General features: G+C 41.7%; 1 protein-coding gene across 2 annotated transcripts in view; it reads right to left on the bottom strand.

The window, feature by feature from the left end:
• The window catches only part of LOC146634784 (neoverrucotoxin subunit beta-like), a 368566-nt gene that overhangs the window by 138478 nt on the left and 210948 nt on the right, over nt 1–19140 (bottom strand). Inside the window, exons 3-14 of one of the 2 annotated variants that reach the window (XM_085378397.1) lie at nt 16369–16484; nt 15508–15621; nt 14711–14815; nt 14294–14419; nt 13728–13853; nt 12238–12316; nt 11884–12103; nt 9921–11718; nt 9646–9819; nt 9330–9503; nt 8390–8436; nt 6787–8241 (exon numbers count right to left, since the gene is read on the bottom strand). In XM_085378397.1, coding sequence (XP_085234523.1) covers nt 7703–8241; nt 8390–8436; nt 9330–9503; nt 9646–9819; nt 9921–11718; nt 11884–12103; nt 12238–12316; nt 13728–13853; nt 14294–14419; nt 14711–14815; nt 15508–15621; nt 16369–16457 — 3591 coding nt within the window. In that variant the 5' untranslated portion in view covers nt 16458–16484 and the 3' untranslated portion in view covers nt 6787–7702. Of the gene's footprint in view, nt 8242–8389; nt 8437–9329; nt 9504–9645; nt 9820–9920; nt 11719–11883; nt 12104–12237; nt 12317–13727; nt 13854–14293; nt 14420–14710; nt 14816–15507; nt 15622–16368; nt 16494–19140 lie in introns of those variants that run through there. The other variant, XM_085378426.1, reaches the window with a different exon arrangement.

Raw genomic sequence — 19140 nt, 5'->3', positions numbered from 1 at the left:
AAGAGCTAAAGCTAAGGAGGAAACGTGAACAGCTTGAGCTTGAAGCATTGCTTTCTGCCTCTTCTGCAAAGTTAGCTGTTCTCCAAGCTGCTGAAGTTCAAAGTATATCTAACATATCGTCCAATGCTATGAATTCATATTATGAAAGGGAAATCAAGAAAACAGCTGCTTCAGCCACAATCAAGCCTAGTACGCCAGTCAATGAAGATAAACCTGCAGTGCAAATAGTACAGACTGAAAGCAACATATCTGCAATGATCCTGCCAGGAACGGAAATCGAAAGTGAGCCACAAGCTCAAACGGTCATCACAACACAATTTCACAATGTGGATCCTCCATCGCCCAGGTCAATTCCTACAGCGGCAGAAGGACGGTCGGAGGACATTTGTACCATTTTACAAAGACAAAATGAAATAACTGCAACCCTTGTTCAGCATCAGCGTGCATCGTCATTACCATCCAGGAAAATACCTGTATTCGATGGTGATCCTCTTCAGTACATCTCTTTCATTAATGCGTTTGAACAAGGAGTGGAAGAAAAGGCCAATAAGAGGGACTGCTTGTATTATTTGGAGCAGTTTACAACAGGACAGCCGAGAGAGCTGGTACGCAGTTGTCAACATATGGCTGCAGGACAAGGCAGCAACTGCAAAGCAACTGCTCAAAGAACACTTTGGAAATGAATATAAAATTGCAACTGCTTACATTGACAAGGCGTTATCTTGGCCTGCAATTAAAAATGAAGATGTGAAATCATTGCAAGCATATTCCCTTTTCTTATGTGGGAGTTGTAATGTCATGAAAACATTGCAACATATGCAGGAACTGGACATGCCAGTGAACATGAAAATCATTTTGTGCAAGTTGCCATATAAAATGAGAGAGAAATGGCGAGCGTTTGCATATGATATATTGGAAACCTCTAAACACAGAGCTCGGTTTCAAGATTTGGTTGCATTTATTGAAAGGCAGGTGAAAATTCTTTCGGCTCCTTTGTTTGGGGACATTCAGAATGTAACGTCAATAATCCCTGTCTCAAAGGTTGACAACAGACTGAAGTCACAACCAATCAAACAAATTAAAGGGAACAGCTTTGCTGCTACAGCCACACCCATGAACATGAATAAAACCTACAGCACGGAAAGGCTGATTACTACAACAAGCCATGACTTTACAGTAAAGCCATCTTGTGTCTGCTGTACTCAACAACACACACTGGAGGAGTGTCAACAGTTTCGGCGGAAGAAGTGTCACACAGTGGAAATTTGTGTTTTTATGTTTTATCAATCTGTGTATTGGTACATAGTGTTGATTTTATTTGCATGATTTTATTGTGATATTTATATTGCATGTTTGTTTATTTATGTATACGGCATGGTTTTATCCTCATATTTATATTATGTGTGTTAATGTTGTACCATGTTCCTTTAATCCACTGTGGACTAAACAGACAATTGTAGGCACCTGTGAGGTGGGGGCGTTCCCCAAGGTGGCCTATCAGCCGCCAGGTTGACCTGTTAAAGGGGCTAGTGAGCGCAGAGACAAAAAGAGGAGTGACGCATGAAAGGTGAGCAGGAGAAAAAGGAACGCGTGCAAGGCCGCACGTGTGTGGAAGGAACTGCTGCCTGACTGTGGGGTGCCGCGAGTCGTTCGGCGATCCACTCCCAACGCAGGAACAGCAACAGTGGGTGGCGATGGCTGCAATGCACAACAGGGCAGGGATGCCCTTCTGCCTGCATCTGACGGTGAGACGAGGGAGGCCGTGTTCAGGTGTGGAGTGGGGCGGGACTGTGCGGCGACGCGCTGTCAGGAGGAGACAGGTCTGCGATAGGAGCCTCCTCCCTGGTCTGCTGCTGACGAGTTTTACCATACCGGAAGAGAAGTTCCTCTCCTGTCTCTTTCATATAAGGACCACTCGCCCATGTGTGGCTGGACTGTGGGATTATGGGACTATGGGAGGGTAATTTTAGCATATGGAAAACATGCTTTAGCCTTGTTTTAATAGTGTATAGTTATTTCTGCCGGCAGGGTTTTTAGCGGGTTGCAACACTATTTTTATTGTATACGGGGAATTTTATCTTGTATTTGTGACTCTGGCTGTGTTTTTTTTTTTTTTTTATGGAAATAAATGGTGTTTGAAGCCAGCTTAGTTTCTGTGCCCTGAGCGCTGACCCGCTCACTCCCCTTTCTGCTTGTATGTATACAGACGTGGTGGTGAAGATTTAGGTCCACCAGTCTTAGCGGCTACAGAAGCACAGAGACAAAATGCTTTTTCTAAAGGAGACAGGGCTGTGTTTTGGTTGCTTAGGTGCTGGGCACATAAGCAAGGACTGTGCTAAGCGTTTGATATGTAGAACGTGTGGTAAAGGTCATCCCACTGTCCTCCATATTGATAACAATGAGGTAAGCCCTGAATGCTATGGAGAGCCCTCCTCTTCAAAGAATGTAAAAACTTGTGGTCATACAGGGGCCGGAAGAGAAAGCGGTTTGCTTTCCATTCTGCCAGTTCAAATAAAGTCTGTTAAAGGTAGTCATGTCATACAGACATATGCTTTTTTAGATCCTGGCAGTTCAGCTAGCTTCTGTTCAGAGCACCTCATGCAAAAGCTAAATCTTGTGGGCAAAGGAACTCACTTCCTGTTACAAACGATGGGTCAAGAAAAGGTAGTCTCTGCCCACTCACTTACTGGTCTTGAAGTTTCTGGTTTAGGCAGCAATGCCTTCTATGAACTTCCAGAAATCCTAACACAGGAAAGGATGCCTGTCACCACGGATAACTTTGTAAAGGAAGAAGATCTGATCAGGTGGCCATATCTGTCAAAGGTTCAAATTCCCCACATAATGGCTAATGTGGACCTGTTGATTGGATGCAACGCTCCCAAGTTATTGGAACCATGGGAGGTCCTTCATAGCCAGGGGAATGGCCCATATGCTATAAGAACAGCATTGGGTTGGGTCATAAATGGGCCCATGGAAGATGGCAAAAGCAACTTGGACAGCGAGCACCCACCAACAGTTGTAAATAGGATATCTGTTTGTAAGCTGGAGGAGATGTTGAAAAGTCAATATAACTATGACTTTAATGAAAGGGTTACAGAGGAAAAGGGTTTGTCAAGGGAGGACCTTAAGTTCATGAAGATCATGGAAAAATCTGCAACAATGGAAGATGGACACTACTGTTTGAAGTTACCTTTTAAAAAGGATAACATAAAGATGCCAAACAATTTTTCCATAGTTAAACAAAGATTGCAAAGTCTACAACGACAACTTCTCAAGAATGAACGGTTGCATAAAGAATATAAAACCTTTATGGACGAGATGATAAGTAATGGATATGCAGAGCAAATACCTTCACAGCAGCTGTCTTGCGAAAATGGAAAGAAGTGGTACATTCCTCATCACCCAGTTTACCATCCCAGAAAACGATCTATAAGAATTGTATTTGACTGTGGGGCATCATTCCAGGGGACATCATTAAACAAGCAGCTCTTACAAGGTCCTAATCTCACAAGCACATTGCATGGGGTTTTTCTTAGATTTCGACAGGATCCAGTCGCATTTATGGGTGACATAAAGGCAATGTTTTATCAAGTTAAAGTTGCCAAAGAGGACAGAGACTTTCTGCGTTTTTTATGGTGGCCAGATGGAGATCTGAGCAAGGACATAATTGAGTTTCGCATGACTGTTCATCTGTTCGGTGCAGTATCTTCCCCGAGCTGCGCCAGTTTCGCTTTGAGAAAAACAGCTGAGGACAATCAAACTGAATTCCTAGACAAGGTATGTGAAACACTGAAAGAGAACTTCTATGTGGACGACTGTTTAAAGAGTGTGGCCTCCACCTCAGATGCTGTTGATTTGGTCAAAGATCTTGCAGCACTCTGTCAAAGGGGAGGATTTACACTGACCAAGTGGGTCAGTAACAATCGCACCCTGTTGCAAAGTATCTCTGAGGAGCAAAGGGCTAAAGACTGGAAAGAATTAAATCTTAACAGAGACAAACTTCCGGTAGAAAGAGCTCTGGGCTTGCAGTGGTGTGTGGAAACTGATACATTCAACTTCAAAATGGATATCCCTCAAAAATCCTGTACTAGGCGTGGAATGTTATCAATATCAAGTTCCATTTACGATCCATTGGGATTTCTTGCACCAGTCCTGCTGCCTGCCAAAGGAATGCAGCAGGAGCTTTGCAAAAGGAAACTGGGATGGGATGAACCAATACCCCAAACCATGTTGCAAAGGTGGAAAGGTTGGCTCAGTGATTTGCAAATGCTTTCCCATTTCAAGGTTAAAAGGTGTATACAACCAAGAGAGTTTGGACCTCTCTCACATGCACAGCTACACCATTTTTCAGATGCTGGTGAATCTGGATATGGAACTGTGTCATATCTGCGCATGCAAGATAATAGGAAATCCATCCACGTCGCATTCTTGATGGGCAAGGCAAGAGTAACTAACACCTTTAAAACCTGTCACTATTCCACGTCTGGAACTAACAGCTGCTGTAGTTGCCGTCCGAGTGGATCTCATGTTAAGGGCTCAGTTGAAAATGAAACTCGAGCAATCTATATTTTGGACAGATAGTACATCTGTACTCAAATATATAATGAATGAGGATAAACGATTCCTTACCTTTGTGGCAAACAGAGTCTCATTCATTACAACTGCAACTAAACAATCACAATGGAGATATGTAAGCTCAAAGGAAAATCCAGCAGATGATGCTACAAGAGGGCTCAAGGCTGGGAACGTTGTTCATAGCAGCCGCTGGATCGAAGGACCAAGCTTTCTGCAGAAGCCAGAAAGTGATTGGCCAACCAATTTAATGGAATGCTCCTTAGAACCAGAGCACCCTGAAGTCAAAGGTGAGGCCACAGTAAATGTTACTCAGGTAAAAGACTTGCTTGATGCTACATGTCAATTGATGGTGTACTTCTCAGACTGGAGAAGGCTCAAGGTTGCTGTTGCTTGGTTCCTTAGACTGAAGGCAATCCTTCGTTCAATGAGAGATAAGAAAAAAGGACCGCAACCTTACTCAGATAACCCAATTTGTAAAAGTACTACAAAGGAGAAAGTAAAGAAACCGCAGCTGTACAGACTATCTTCAAAGGATCTTCTGAAAGCTGAGCTTGCCATTATTAGATTTTTCCAGCAACAACGATTTGGAGAGGAGATTGCTACGTTGTCAAGTGGGAAAGGTTCTGTGAGCAGGCACAGCTCAATTTATAGATTAGATCCTTATCTTGACGATGAAGGCCTCTTAAGAGTTGGGGGACGACTGACAAAGGGCTCCTTACCAGAAGAAACGAAGCATCCCCTTGTTCTTGCAAAAGACCAACATGTAGCAAATCTCATCCTAAAGCACATTCATCAACAGCTTGGTCATAGCGGTCGTAACCACACCTTATCCACACTAAGGAGAAAATACTGGATCACAAAGGCCAACTCAGCTGTAAGGAAGGTTATCGCAGAATGTAATTTTTGCAGAAAATATCATGGAAAAGCCTTGGAGCAAAAGATGGCAGATTTACCCAAGGAAAGAATTTTGCCAGATAACCCACCATTCACCAATGTCGGAATTGATTATTTCGGACCTATTGAAGTGAAAAGAGGACGAGGTACAGCTAAACGCTATGGAGTCATTTTCACCTGTTTAGCCAGCCGAGCAGTGCACTTGGAGGTGGCTAGCTCTCTAAACACAGATGCCTGCATTAATGCTTTGCGCCGTTTTGTGAGCCAAAGAGGTCAAGTCGCTCACATCCAATCGGACAATGGAACCAACTTTGTCGGAGCAGACAGAGAGTTAAGGGAGGCTCTTGAATTGCTGAAATATACACAAATAGCGGATGCTTTGCGACACATTGGAATAAGATGGAGTTTTAATACGCCCGGAGCATCACATCATGGTGGAATTTGGGAACGGATAATTCGTATGATCAGAAAGATTCTGAGATCCGTTCTTCAGCAACAACAGTTGGACGACGATGGATTAAATACGGTTCAATGTGAAATTGAAGCAATTTTAAATGACAGACCCATCACAAAGCTTTCTGATGATCCAAAAGACCTAGAGCCACTTACACCAAATCACATCCTCCTGATGAAAGGAAAACCATCTTTACCACCCGGACTATTTGACTCTCAGGATATGTATCTGAAGAGAAGATGGAAACAGGCTCAGTACATCTCAGATCTTTTTTGGAAACGATGGATACGTGAATACCTGCCTTTGTTACAGGAGAGACAAAAATGGAACCAAAAGAAGAAGAATCTAAAACCTGGAGATATGGTAATTATAATGGATTCTTCTGCACCGCGTGGTTCCTGGCCACTTGGAAGAGTTCTGGAAGCCATTCGTGACAAAAAAAGGACTTGTGCGATCTGCACGTTTAAAAACAAAGACTAATATTCTGGAAAGACCTGTAACTAAACTTTGCTTGTTACATGAGACTGTAATCTAAAAGTGTGTTACTTATGTTTATTTATGTGATTGTATAGGTCTAAAATAGACTGTATTAGTGGCTCCTTATTTTCTTTGTGAATTGCCATGTCTGATAGCCATTTCAATTAGGGGCCGGGGTGTAGGAGCCATTCTTTGGGTTAATACCTTATGTGGTCACTAGAGGTCAGCTTTTTCTGTTTTGATTATGTAATGTAAAGGTATTTAAGGTAGACGCACGTAATCGACGTCAGGTGTGTCATTGAGAAGGCAAACAGTTTGTGACCGTTGCGCTGTTATGCTAAGTCGATATGGAATAAAGACCAAAAAGGACAAGATACATACTGCTGGATTTATTGGACTGTGAACTTAATTCATGCATATCAGTGACATCGCGTCACCCCCGTTAACGACCACCTCAGTGGCTTCAAGCGTAGGCTTAGCCTCTACGTCTATTTTACATTATATACACAGTTTTCTCAGCACAAAATCAAGTAACTGAACCTAACATATAATTGAAACCATAAAAAGAGATTTTATACAATTCTGAACCAAATTAAAATAATACACGGTGTCCCGGCATTTAAAATTATATGATTAAATATTAAATTAACTTTCAGATTGCAAAATAATTTTTAAAAACTTTGATTTTGGTTTCTCAACCACCCTCTCACTGATGTTAAAGTGCTATGTTTGAGATTACACTGCTGTTCCATATTAAAATCCAATGTGTTAAAATGACAATAAAAACCAATTAACTAACTCAGGGCCCTAACAGTGTAACTGTTGGTATATTGTGCAATTACTTATAAGTTAGAGGATTACATACGTCAGAGTGGATCCAGTAGATGTCTGCAGTGCCAGCTTTAGCAAAAGTTAGCAACCAGACCGATAAAACATAACTATAGAGTATTTTGATAGTGAGAACATCTATGAATCATTGTGGAAAGAATGCTTACTGATTAAATAATATATAATCAATACTGGAGGAAGGTTCAGGAGACCATACAGACATTCTGAATTGAATTTAAAAATTGTGTACCGTTTGATCTTTGATATTGTAGTGCCTGAAGGGAACAGGAGAGAATACACAACAACAAATATGAGCAACACAACTAATTAGAAGGAACACCAGTTCTATATCCACACTATACTGTATACTTACATCACACTTGAACAATAAAATAAACCTTTAATAACAAACAGCCTGTTTAAAAATGCTGAAAAGCTGACTTCTGAAGTGTTTCTGTAAAAGGAGGACAGCCTTTAGACTGCACAAAGAAAGACTGAAGAATTTGACCCAAAAACAAACCCAGGATAAAGAGGTTCAGTGAATGTGGTGTTGAAGGTGTGGAGGTGGATCAGAGTGTCAGAGGAGACTCTGTAGAAGGACAGAGTGCCAGCAGGACAGTCCATATACACTGCTGCTCTGTTAGAGACAGAGGAGGAGGAGGAGGAGGAGATTGTTGTTCTTGTCTTATTGTGCCAGACAGCATGAGGACCATGATCAAAGCAGCTCAGACTCCACGAATGTTCGTTAAATCCAAGTTCACAGTCATATCTGTCTCCCTTCCTTCTGATTCTTCTGTAACTCACTGATATATCAACCATTCCTCTCCACTCGACCTCCCAGTAACAGCGACCAGTCAGACCATCTCTGCACAGGAGCTGAGGATACTGATCAAATCTGTCTGGATGATCAGGATATGACAGAACCTCCTCCACACGTGTCACCTTCCTGTTGTTGTCAGACAGTTGGAGGTTTGTGTTCACTGTGTTTGTGTCGACTGTGATTTGACAGGAATCTGATGGAGAGAACAAACACAATCCAGCTGCAGTTATTGAAACATCATCTGTTCATTGATTGACACTTTGATGATGACTCCTGACATGATGAAGATGGTTGAATGTGTGCTGCTTTGTTTTCATGAATCACATTAAAAACACACTTACACTTCCTCAGACCTGGTCTCAACCATCGGACTCCAGCAGGCTCCACCCTGAAAGGAGGAGGGGGGTCAGACCAGCACAGTCTCTTTCCGCATGCACACATGGACATTACATGGCTCTCATTCACACACTGTTAGACACTGACTTTGCTAACAAAACGGGAATAGAAAGGTCCTGCTACCACACATCTTACAAATAGGACTCTGACTCTTACAATCCACATTTCTTTGGTTGTCAGAAAGTTTTCAGCATCTTTACAGCGGTCACCATCTGGAACATGCTGTAGGTGATGCATTTCTGCAGCTATTTCTGTACCTTGGCTGTCTTCTGTATTCAAATTTGTGTACTCCAGAAAACTTAACATTTAAAAGGGTTGGACTAACATTAGTTTTATAGCTTGTTACACTCCAAATGTTTCCATTTGCCTTCAGACATGATAGCTGACAGGAAGAACACAATTACAAAGTTAACATTTCCACATTACTTATAGCAGCTAGCTTCAGTTAGCTTCCTTATTTGATCTTATACTAATGAACTCAAAGACGCAGCTTAAATTAACCTGTAATTATCAAAATGTCTATAAGGTTTGTGTACTGCTCTCACCTGAAACACATTAAAATAACCTGTCTCATGCTACAATCCCAACAGCAAATTGAGTGTGCCAAGATTATGACAAAAAACTCTTATCCACTTCACTGTATTTAAACTTTCCAAAGATAACCCAGACTGGGGTATGTGTGGGCCAAAAACCTCTGCGTAATGCTTCAGGAAGGCTGCACTGTCACTGCCCATGCACCAGACTTCTTTATTTCTTTGCACAAGTATTCATGAAAATAATCATTTTTCAAAACTATTTAGTGAAATTGATCCTCTTGACTTAAAATTTTATCTTAATGTGTGTTCTTTATCTATTCATGTGTGGCTGTCACAAGACTCTCCATACCTCAGAGTTTCCAGTCTCCAGCATGGATCACTCATTCCAGCCGACAGCCGTTGCATCCCGAAGCCTCTTGAGTGATTGTAACTCAGATCCAGCTCTTTCAGATGGGAGGGGTTGGAGCTGATAGCTGATGCGAGCGAAGTGCAGCCTTCTTCTGTGATCAGACAGCCTGACAAACTAGAGTTCCACAAATTTAGCAAATGTTTTTAACGTTTTTTGAAAAAATAATTATACTATACTTATAATAAATGAGAAGGAGAGTAAGCTATAACCATGTCTTTCCTATCTAAATGTAAGTTTAAAAAGCTCTTGATCTGACCTGAGAGTTTCCAGTGTACACTGAGGACTTTCAAGCCCCACTGAGAGAAGCTTCACGCCTGAATCCTGCAGATTGTTGTTACTCAGGTCCAGCTCTTTTAGACTGCAAGACTGGGAACAGAGGACTGTGGAAAGAGCTTCACAGGTTCTTTCTGAAAGGTTGCAGCAACTTAGCCTAAAGAGACAAACAAAATACAAAAGTGTTCTACCTTTTCTATAGTTGTAAGCTACTTTGTATCATTTTCATTCATAAATAAGTGCTATCTATGTACTTACAGAGCTTTTTTAGAGGCTTTCACAACTGGCAGGAGCCTCAGAAGAGCCTCCTCTGAAGCAGAGTATTTCTTCAGGTCAAACACATCCAGATCTTCTTCTGATGACAGTAAGATGAAGACCAGAGCTGACCACTGAGCAGGAGACAGTTTATCTGTGGAGAGACTTCCTGATCTCAGGGACTGTTGGATCTCTTTCACTAGAGAACGATCATTCAGTTCATTCAGACAGTGGAAAAGATTGATACTTTTCTCTGCAGTCAGATTTTCACTGAGTTTCTCCTTGATGTACTGAACTGTTTCCTGATTGGTCTGTGAGCTACTTCCTGTCTGTATCAGCAGACCTTGAAGGAGAGTCTGACTGGTTTGCAGTGAAAGGCCCAGGAGGAAGCGGAGGAACAAGTCCAGGTGTCCATTTGGACTCTGTAACGCCTTATTCACAGCACTTTGATAGAAATGTGTCTCTGTAAAGTATCTTGGTTTTGACCTCTTGGAGGTTGTTTTTTGTTCTTCCAGCAGATTGAGTCCAGAGTTGATGAAGGTCAGATGGACATGAAGAGCAGCCAGAAACTCCTGAACACTCAGATGGATGAAGCAGAACACCTTGTCCTGGTACAGTCCTCTCTCTTCTTTAAAGATCTGAGTGAACACTCCTGAGTACACTGAGGCTGCTCTGATATCGATGCCACACTCTGTCAGGTCTGATTCATAGAAGATCAGGTTTCCTTTCTGCAGCTGATCAAAGGCCAGTTTTCCCAGAGACTCAATCATCTTCCTGCTCTCTGGACTCCAGTGTGGATCTGTCTCAGCTCCTCTGTCATACTTGACCTTCTTCACTTTGACCTGAACCACCAGGAAGTGGATGTACATCTCAGTCAGGGTCTTGGGCAGCTGCCCTCCCTCTCTGGTTTTCAGCACATCCTCCAGAACTGTAGCAGTGATCCAGCAGAAGACTGGGATGTGGCACATGATGTGGAGGCTTCGTGATGTCTTGATGTGTGAGATGATCCTGCTGGCCTGCTCCTCATCTCTGAATCTCTTCCTGAAGTACTCCTCCTTCTGTGGGTCAGTGAACCCTCTGACCTCTGTCACCATGCCAACACAGTCAGCAGGGATCTGATTGGCTGCTGCAGGTCGTGTGGTTATCCAGAGGCGAGCAGAGGGAAGCAGTTTCCCCCTGATGAGGTTTATCAGCAGCACATCCACTGAGGTGGACTTTCTAGGGTCAGTTAGGATTGTAGTTTTGTGGAAGTCCAGAGGAAGTCGACACTCATCCAGACCATCAAAGATGAACACAACCTGGAAGTCTTCAAAGCTGCAGATTCCTGCTTCTTTGGTTTCAGTAAAGAAGTGATGAACAAGTCCCACCAAGCTGAACTTTTCCTCTTTCAGCACATTCAGCTCTCTGAAAGTGAATGGAAATACGAACTGGATGTCCTGGTTGGCTTTGTCTTCAGCCCAGTCCAGGGTGTATTTCTGTGTTAAGACTGTTTTCCCAATGCCAGCCACTCCCTTTGTCAGCACTGTTCTGATTGGTTCATCTCTTCCAGGTGAGGCTTTAAAGATGTCTTCTTGTCTGATGGTTGTTTCTGGTCTGTCTGGTTTCCTGGATGCTGTTTCAATCTGTCTGACCTCATGTTCATCATTGACCTCTGCAGTCCCTCCCTCTGTGATGTAGAGCTCTGTGTAGATCTGATTCAGGAGGGTTGGGTTTCCTGCTTTAGCGATGCCCTCAAACACACACTGGAACTTCTTCCTCAGTGCAGATTTAAGGTTTTGCTGACAAACTCTGCTGGGAGTTCCTAAAAGAACAACAGACCAAATATACCAACCAAATGTTTAGAAAGTTCAGGCAACAATTTCATGCCCTAAATCATTAGCATTTCAACACATGTGGGTCCCTCTTTTGAAACATTAGTAAATGTTCCAGTTACTCAGCAAAAGAAAATCTTCAGAGAAATCCTCACTGTTCTTCAGACGGTCAACCAGATCCTCCTGCTTCATTCTTCTTAGGAAGTTGACTGTGATTTTTATAAATGCCTCTCTGTTGCTCCTCCATTGCTTTTCATCTTCACAATGCAATACTGCTTCATCCTCCATCTCACTGCCTTCATAATATGGACTCAAAACCTTCTGGATCTTCTTCAGCTCGTCCTTCACAAAAGTGATGATGTTGTCCTCCAGCAGCTGGAACAGAATACTTTATGAATGAGCCAATCAGACTGAAATCATGGAGCCAAACATCAGATCTCTACAAAGAGCAGCATGGAGATGACTGTGAACACAATAGATGTAAAAGTAGTTGTTGTACATGTACAGACCATAAATATGGAGTCCAGCTGTGTTTGATGCTGCTGGGCAGACTGACCACTGGGAACCTCTGAGCTCTCCTGGTCCACTCTGTGGAGGAACCATGAAGAATTACATTACACTATCTTTCCACATACACATCCAGCCACGTAAAATGGTCACCTGATTATTAATGTGCCATTTACGCTTTCAAATAAATTAGTCATGCCTGCTTACTCAAGTTGTGGCTAATCTAAGTTTAACACTTTTGGGATTTGTTTAAATTTAAAAATTTGCAGTGTGAAAGGGACAGTCCAAATGCAAATACAGACACTCTTCTCATGTGCAGAATCTATTTAGTTAGCTAGTTAAGCAATTGTAATTGCAAATGGACAGAATTAACCTGGTCTTAATGAGCGACTATGCAAACAGCGCTCCCTGCACCTACAGACAATCATTCCTTTTTATACAATGCAATTAGGAGGTTATTCACAGCTGATATATTTTACATATTTTCTATATCGTTTCGTGGGATTGTGCAGTCAAAGCAACACCATCATATTATAACACTCTCAACCTGAATGTAGGGAAAACCACAACATGTTTATATGAAACTGCAGTGTTATTTTCATAGTCTCTTGTGCATTATGTTCAGTTTTCTCCACCCCCTGCTCGTTAGGTGATTCCATTCCCCTGCACCTTGTTTCCCAGCTGTCTCTTTCTCTAATTATCTCATGTGTATTTAAACCCTCATTTTTCTAATTTCTCTGTCTTGTTGTCCTGTTTGAGTCTCACATGCTTCCTGCTTGAAACCAGTTTTGAAACTTCTGTGAAACTTCCTGAATGAATGCCAATGATATGTTTCTTCCTTTAATAAAATTAATCACAAAAGATTTTTCAGATTTCACTATTTTTTTTATCCTGTTTTTAAAAGTATGCAGCCCAGAGTATGTTACTAAACTGGTGTTAAAGGCATCTCTAAGGGTTTCGTTTCAAACTGAGAAGCTTATCTGGGGTTTTAGAGATCTCGTTCTTTGCACAATAAATTTTACTCAGCTAATTACCACTTTATGTTTAATGGTTGTAAATGCTCCGATATGTTCATACTTTAGAGAAGTTTTGCCAGAAGATCATGGCTGTCATGACTACTTTTCATATGTTATATCTGAGTTTTATGAACCTTTGTGTAATGTTTGGTATCTGAAGAACAAACTTGTGACTGTGTTGCTCAAACTGGAGTTCCTCTACCTGATTTCATGTCTCACTGTTATGTGAAATAACACATACACTATAAACATGGCCTGGATTTGTATAGCGCCTTACTAATCCCTAAGGACCCCAAAGTGCTTTACACGTTCAGTCATTCACCCATTCACACAGACATTCACACACACACTACACTAACACTGCTCTTCAGATTATTCTTTACCCTGAGCTGTTTTTAGTATACCGTAGATACCTACTTACACCTCAGTACAGAGCAAACAGCCACTTAATGAGACGGTACTGATGGAAAACGTACCTCCTTCGTTTCCCTGGTTTTAAGGGTATAACGTTTTTCTTGAAAAATAGCGGTGGCTCCTTGGACGCATCACTCTTCACCGACTCACAGCTACGTGTCTGTTTGAAGACAGTTCTTTGACAGATCCTGGTAAGCAAACAATGAGCCATCCCAGAGAAAATTAGATCATAAATGTATACAGTTTAAAAATGAATAACCATTAAATGTTAAAAACAATCCAGAACCCTGAGAGTAGACCGAGATGCATAAAAGGCCTTCTGTAGTTCTGCTCTAAAATATTTTTTCTAGATCTACCAGATGAACTCATCTGCTGCCATCATTATTATTATTAAGAGTCCTGCCTCAGAGCTTTAACCACCTCTGAGCATTGTTTTGGTGTCTGTTACTTGTGAGTCTCTTAGTTAAACCGAACTTCCAAAATCTGATTTCAGGTCTCACGGCTACGTCCCACTAACACTCACATTAATCTTTACAACCATTTTAGGTCTAAATATCAGCTTAAACCCGAGTACAGGGAACCAGGTAATTATAGCGCCAGCTCTAATGGACGTTCCAGGAGAGCTCACCTCTTTGGTTTTCCTGCTCTAAAGGTTGATGCTGGTTTCTTGAAGAATAGCGGTGGCTCCATGGAGGTATCACTCTTCAGAGACACACAGCTGTGATCAGGCTCACAGCAGCCTGATCTGTCATGTCTGCCAGATAAAGAAGTAGACCACCAAGAACAAGTTTATTCAATTCAGTTTTGTTGACATAGCGCCAAATCAGTCGCCTCAAGGTGCTTTATGTTGTAAGGTAGACCCTTCAATAATACATACAGAGAGTTTACTAACTCATTCAGAAGACACATAATAACATAATTGTTCATCATACATGAAAATGTCCTCTGCTGTTTCTGCTGGACTGAACTAAAATGCCACATGACTTCTCGCATGATTCTGAAGATGAGGACACATGAGGAAGAAGATGAGCTGATGTTTACTTACACCATCTCTGAAATAATCTGCTTTTTGAAGAACAGTGGAGGCTCCATGGACAGATCACTCTTTAAGGACACACAGCTGGCATCAGGTTCAGGATAGTCTGATGGTCTGAGGCGGATCGCAGCAGACAGAAAGATCGAGTCCCAGGATCAAGATTAAGATTTCAATTAAAATTATTTTTGTGTTCAGAAAAACATGCAACCACATTATAAACAACAACAATTCTGGATGATTTACAAACAAATATTCGAGTCATTTCTGGCCATTACTCTGTTATTAGCAGGTACAGAAACTAATCCTTCTCCTTTCTGAAACTGTGAACCATGACGCTGCCCTACAGATGGACCCACACACTGTTTTCACCGTTCTCTCCAAAGTCACAGGAAATATAATGCTCACGTTTTCTGTTAAACTTTGTTAATTATCTCTAAGTTACATACAGTGTGAATTTCCACCTGCTGAACTTCTCCTCAAACCATCTCACATAAATACAAACAGTTATTTTCTTCTGCAGCCTCATTTAAACCCTTCATCCTCTAACTCTTTGCTGTCAGTCAGACTGATGAAGAAACTTTTTCCCACCAATGTCTCAGGATCACACGGAGTTGATCAACTGTCGTGATTATATTTCTTATTTTGTTCACACATTTATCTGCAGGCTGAAGCTGCTGACTGATTCTGATGCACAGCTTTATGTTTATGTAAGAACACATAAAGCTGACATGCTGTAGGTACACAAAGCTAATGAAAAGTAACACTGAACACACAAATGTGGCATTAAGGACTCAGTTCCAGCTTACATGTCTGGAGCAAAGAACAGCGGAGGCTCTATGGACTGATTACTCCTCAGAGACACACAGCTGGATTCAGAAAACCTCTGGGGGACATGAGGCCAACAGGTTCTCCCACTGACTCTGGCAGACATGGAGAGAAAACCATGTTAAATCATTGTTCACAGAAGATTCTCTCTCCACAGACATCTGACCTGTAGGAGGTCTCTTCATGTTCTTCCTCCCCACTTTCACCAAGAGCTGCTCACAGACGATTATCATTGGCGCCTCTCTCTAATATTGAACATCTTTACCTTACCTTATGAGTGAGATAACTATGACAGCTGGTGTTACATTAGTAAATATACATTTCTTTCATTCTAAAACTCATTTGTGTTATGATTCATGTAAAATTTCTAATAAATGTTAGAAATAATGAGTATTTATATACTTTAGCCTTAATTTCTTCACCTGCAGGCATCACCAGCCTCCAGCATGTATTACTCAGACGAAAAAGTTATATTAAGAAAATTTTAAGAATTATCGTTATTTTTTAAAATCTGCTCTTTGAGCCACTTGTTTGGTCGACTTGTAATGTATTTGTTGATGTTTGATGCTAGAAAAATAACCAGGATAGAAGAAGAAGAAGAAGGGATTCATTATTTACAGCTTTGATTTGTGGTTGAATGATTTATTTCACAACCAGATCAAACCTCTAAACTGTCCTCTCATGTTCTGTGGAGCCTGGCTGTGTTTGTCACACCCTGAGTTATATGTTCCCACACACTACAGGTTGGATCCAGCATGTGTTTATTGGAGCTTTGAGTGTGATGTGAGTGCTGAGGTGTGACATGGAGAAGAGTCATGGACAGTTAGAGATGGTCATCTCACCTCTGAGCTTTGGTCTGGCTCTCATGTTCCCCACACAGAGTGCTTTTAGAGGGAGGGGCTCCCTCCTCTCTGTCCTCACACTGATCCATGCTGCTCAGCTCACACACACTTTCTACCTGCAGAGGAAACACAAATCATTCATGTGCACATCAACTGAAACCCTGCTTTCCATCATGTGTGCTGTCCAGATATCAGCTGCTTCTTTCCTGCTTCCTCTCAGTGTCAGCTGGATGCAGTCAGACAGCAGTGTGAGGCAGAGGAAGCTGCAACCAGCTGCTCTGCTTCTATTTAAAGGTTTTACTGATATCTGTGCCGTTATCATATCTGTTTATTGATCCGACTCTTGAAAATTTATACTCCCAGTTTTATATGATTATTACATATTATATTATATTTATCAGTCTTACTCGGTCTGTCCGAGTTACAAACGTTACAAGTGTCGTAACAACCGTCCTTACAGACGATGACTTCCTGTTACAGGAGAACAGCCAGTGTGACGCAGTATTTTTACTCACAGGTCATTGTGTGTAATCCAAAACAGTCCTGTTTATAACAAGTAATAATTGAGTCCGTCTTTCCCTCTGGCAGCACCGTGAAGATAAAGTTCCGTCCGGAGCTCAGAGTGTCTACATTCTGGTGTTGTGCCAAACGTGATCGCACAAACTAACACAATATGGCGAACACGGCCTCGTTGCGGTGCCGTATTCGCAGTCTGAGCTGCGAGTCCGTCACCGTGAACTAAGCTGCACACAGGGAAACATCACGAACATTACACACTCCTTGCGTTACCTTCACACGGAGCTTCACGCGGCGACGGTCCACTCACACAAAGTTCAGGAAAAAAAGTAACGAACACGGAAACACCCGAGCAGCTGCTGTTCACCGAGACTCTCATATTCCACGGAGTAGTGATGGGTCGTTCGCGAACGAAAAGGCTCTTAGAGCCGGCTCTTTATCGCGAGCCGTCACGTGGGTTTTTTTTTCTTTTTCTTTCTCTCACCCTCTCTCTCTCGCCTGCACGTGAGCCTTGTGCTTTATGCTGGGAAGAGGGGGGAGGGGCGGTAGTTACACTCAGTAGCAGGAACAGAGCCAGAGGGAGAGAGAGAGAAAGAGAGGCAGGGACAACAACGTCACATTAGAAAGGTATAGTAATCATCCACAACTATTTTCGGTTGCAAATGATAAAGGATTCAGAAAGTTTATTCATCCAGGCCCATATGACAGAGAATATGCATGTTCTTTTTGTTTTCCTATTATAATTTATATTTAATTGTGTTGTGGTTTGCAGTGTTTTGTGTTGTTTTCACTTTAAATTTGTGAAAGGAAAAAGCTGAAAATTTAAATAGTTAAAAGTTGAAATGTGAATAGTTGATTTTTGTATTATATGATTTATTTATTACATTTTATGTGGAGTGAATAAATAAAAGTATATTTACGGTGGCCTCTACAGACAAAGCACATACAAACTTCAAATCACGTACGAACTCTGAAGCATGTGCAAACTCCAAAACACGTAAAAACTCCAAAACACGTACAAAAGACAACAGAAGTGCTCCAGGATGCTGGGCGCAGTGTGGAGCTTTTGTTATCTTGTGGCTACACAAGCCAAGAGTACCAACAACTGGATTTGGTGTGTGGTAGTAACAGGTAAATGAACTTTTTTTAAAATTATTTGAATATATTTGAGTGCCTGTGTATAAATACACAAACAATACACACATGCTTTCAATTGTGTAATTTAAGTGATCTAGTAGCTCTGCTTTGGAAGTTCAGTTCATGCTAGAAATGTGTTTCGGAGTTTGTATGTGTTTTGTCTCTAGGGGCCACCGCATATATTTATATATAAACATACCGGTATATAAATAAAACCACTTTGTTTTACGTTAGTAATTCCTTTTGTGCAGAATTTTATATTATTGTTAATAATAAATTAATTAAAGCAACAAAACAACCTGAAGAGCCGGTTGGGAGCCGAAAGAGCCGGGTCTTTTTAGTGAGCCGAACCGAAAGAGCAGGATCTCTAAAAAGAGCCGGAAATCCCATCACTACCACGGAGAGAGCCGCACCTCCTCACGCACACGGGTGTTTATGAAAACGGGGACTTTCCGTTCTTAAAATCTCTCCGCCCACATGTAAACGCCAAAAACAAAGTCAAACGCTGCCAAGAACATGGCAAATCCTGACCGTGTAGTAATGTTGGCTTATCGCAAGCTTGGAGGGAGGTGTACTTCTGAAGTTTGCGTTCTTCTGGAAAGGAAGCAAATTTTTACTTTTCAACTGCCTTCAATCTTTCAAGTGTGTGTGTGTGTGTGTGTGTGTGTGTGTGTGTGTGTGTGTGTGTGTGTGTGTAAACCATAGTTAGTTACATTTGCAGTAACAGGATTTTGTCATTGTAGAAGTTCATCTCATTGTGGCGAAGGAGCAATAACCAGTAAAGGTGACTAAGGAATGCTGACAACGCCTCCTGGGGAGGAAGTTACCCCTGGAAAGATTTCTAAAGCCAATGTGGATCTTAAACTAGCTACCAAAGCCCTCAGGCTCGTTATTAACAGCAGAGGTGAGGTTAAAGGCTTCTGAAGATTAGGACTCAAATTGATCCGGAGGAGCGGTGCATCAGTAAAACCGTTCCACACCACCCTGAAATTTGTGTGTAACAGCTGGTCTGTGCAATGCGCAATAAACACAACATATTATTTACTGCCAGATCATAATAGCAGATGATACCACAATGTAACATGCAGGCATTAATCTAACAGTTTCATTAAAAGCTGC

This window comes from Diplotaxodon limnothrissa, linkage group LG3, assembly GCF_057381915.1.
Source record: "Diplotaxodon limnothrissa isolate DT_005_m linkage group LG3, D_limnothrissa_male_GT1.1, whole genome shotgun sequence".
NCBI classification, from domain to species: Eukaryota; Metazoa; Chordata; class Actinopteri; order Cichliformes; family Cichlidae; genus Diplotaxodon; species Diplotaxodon limnothrissa.
Note: the sequence above shows the minus strand (reverse complement) of the source record. Positions and strands in the feature narration are given on the sequence as shown.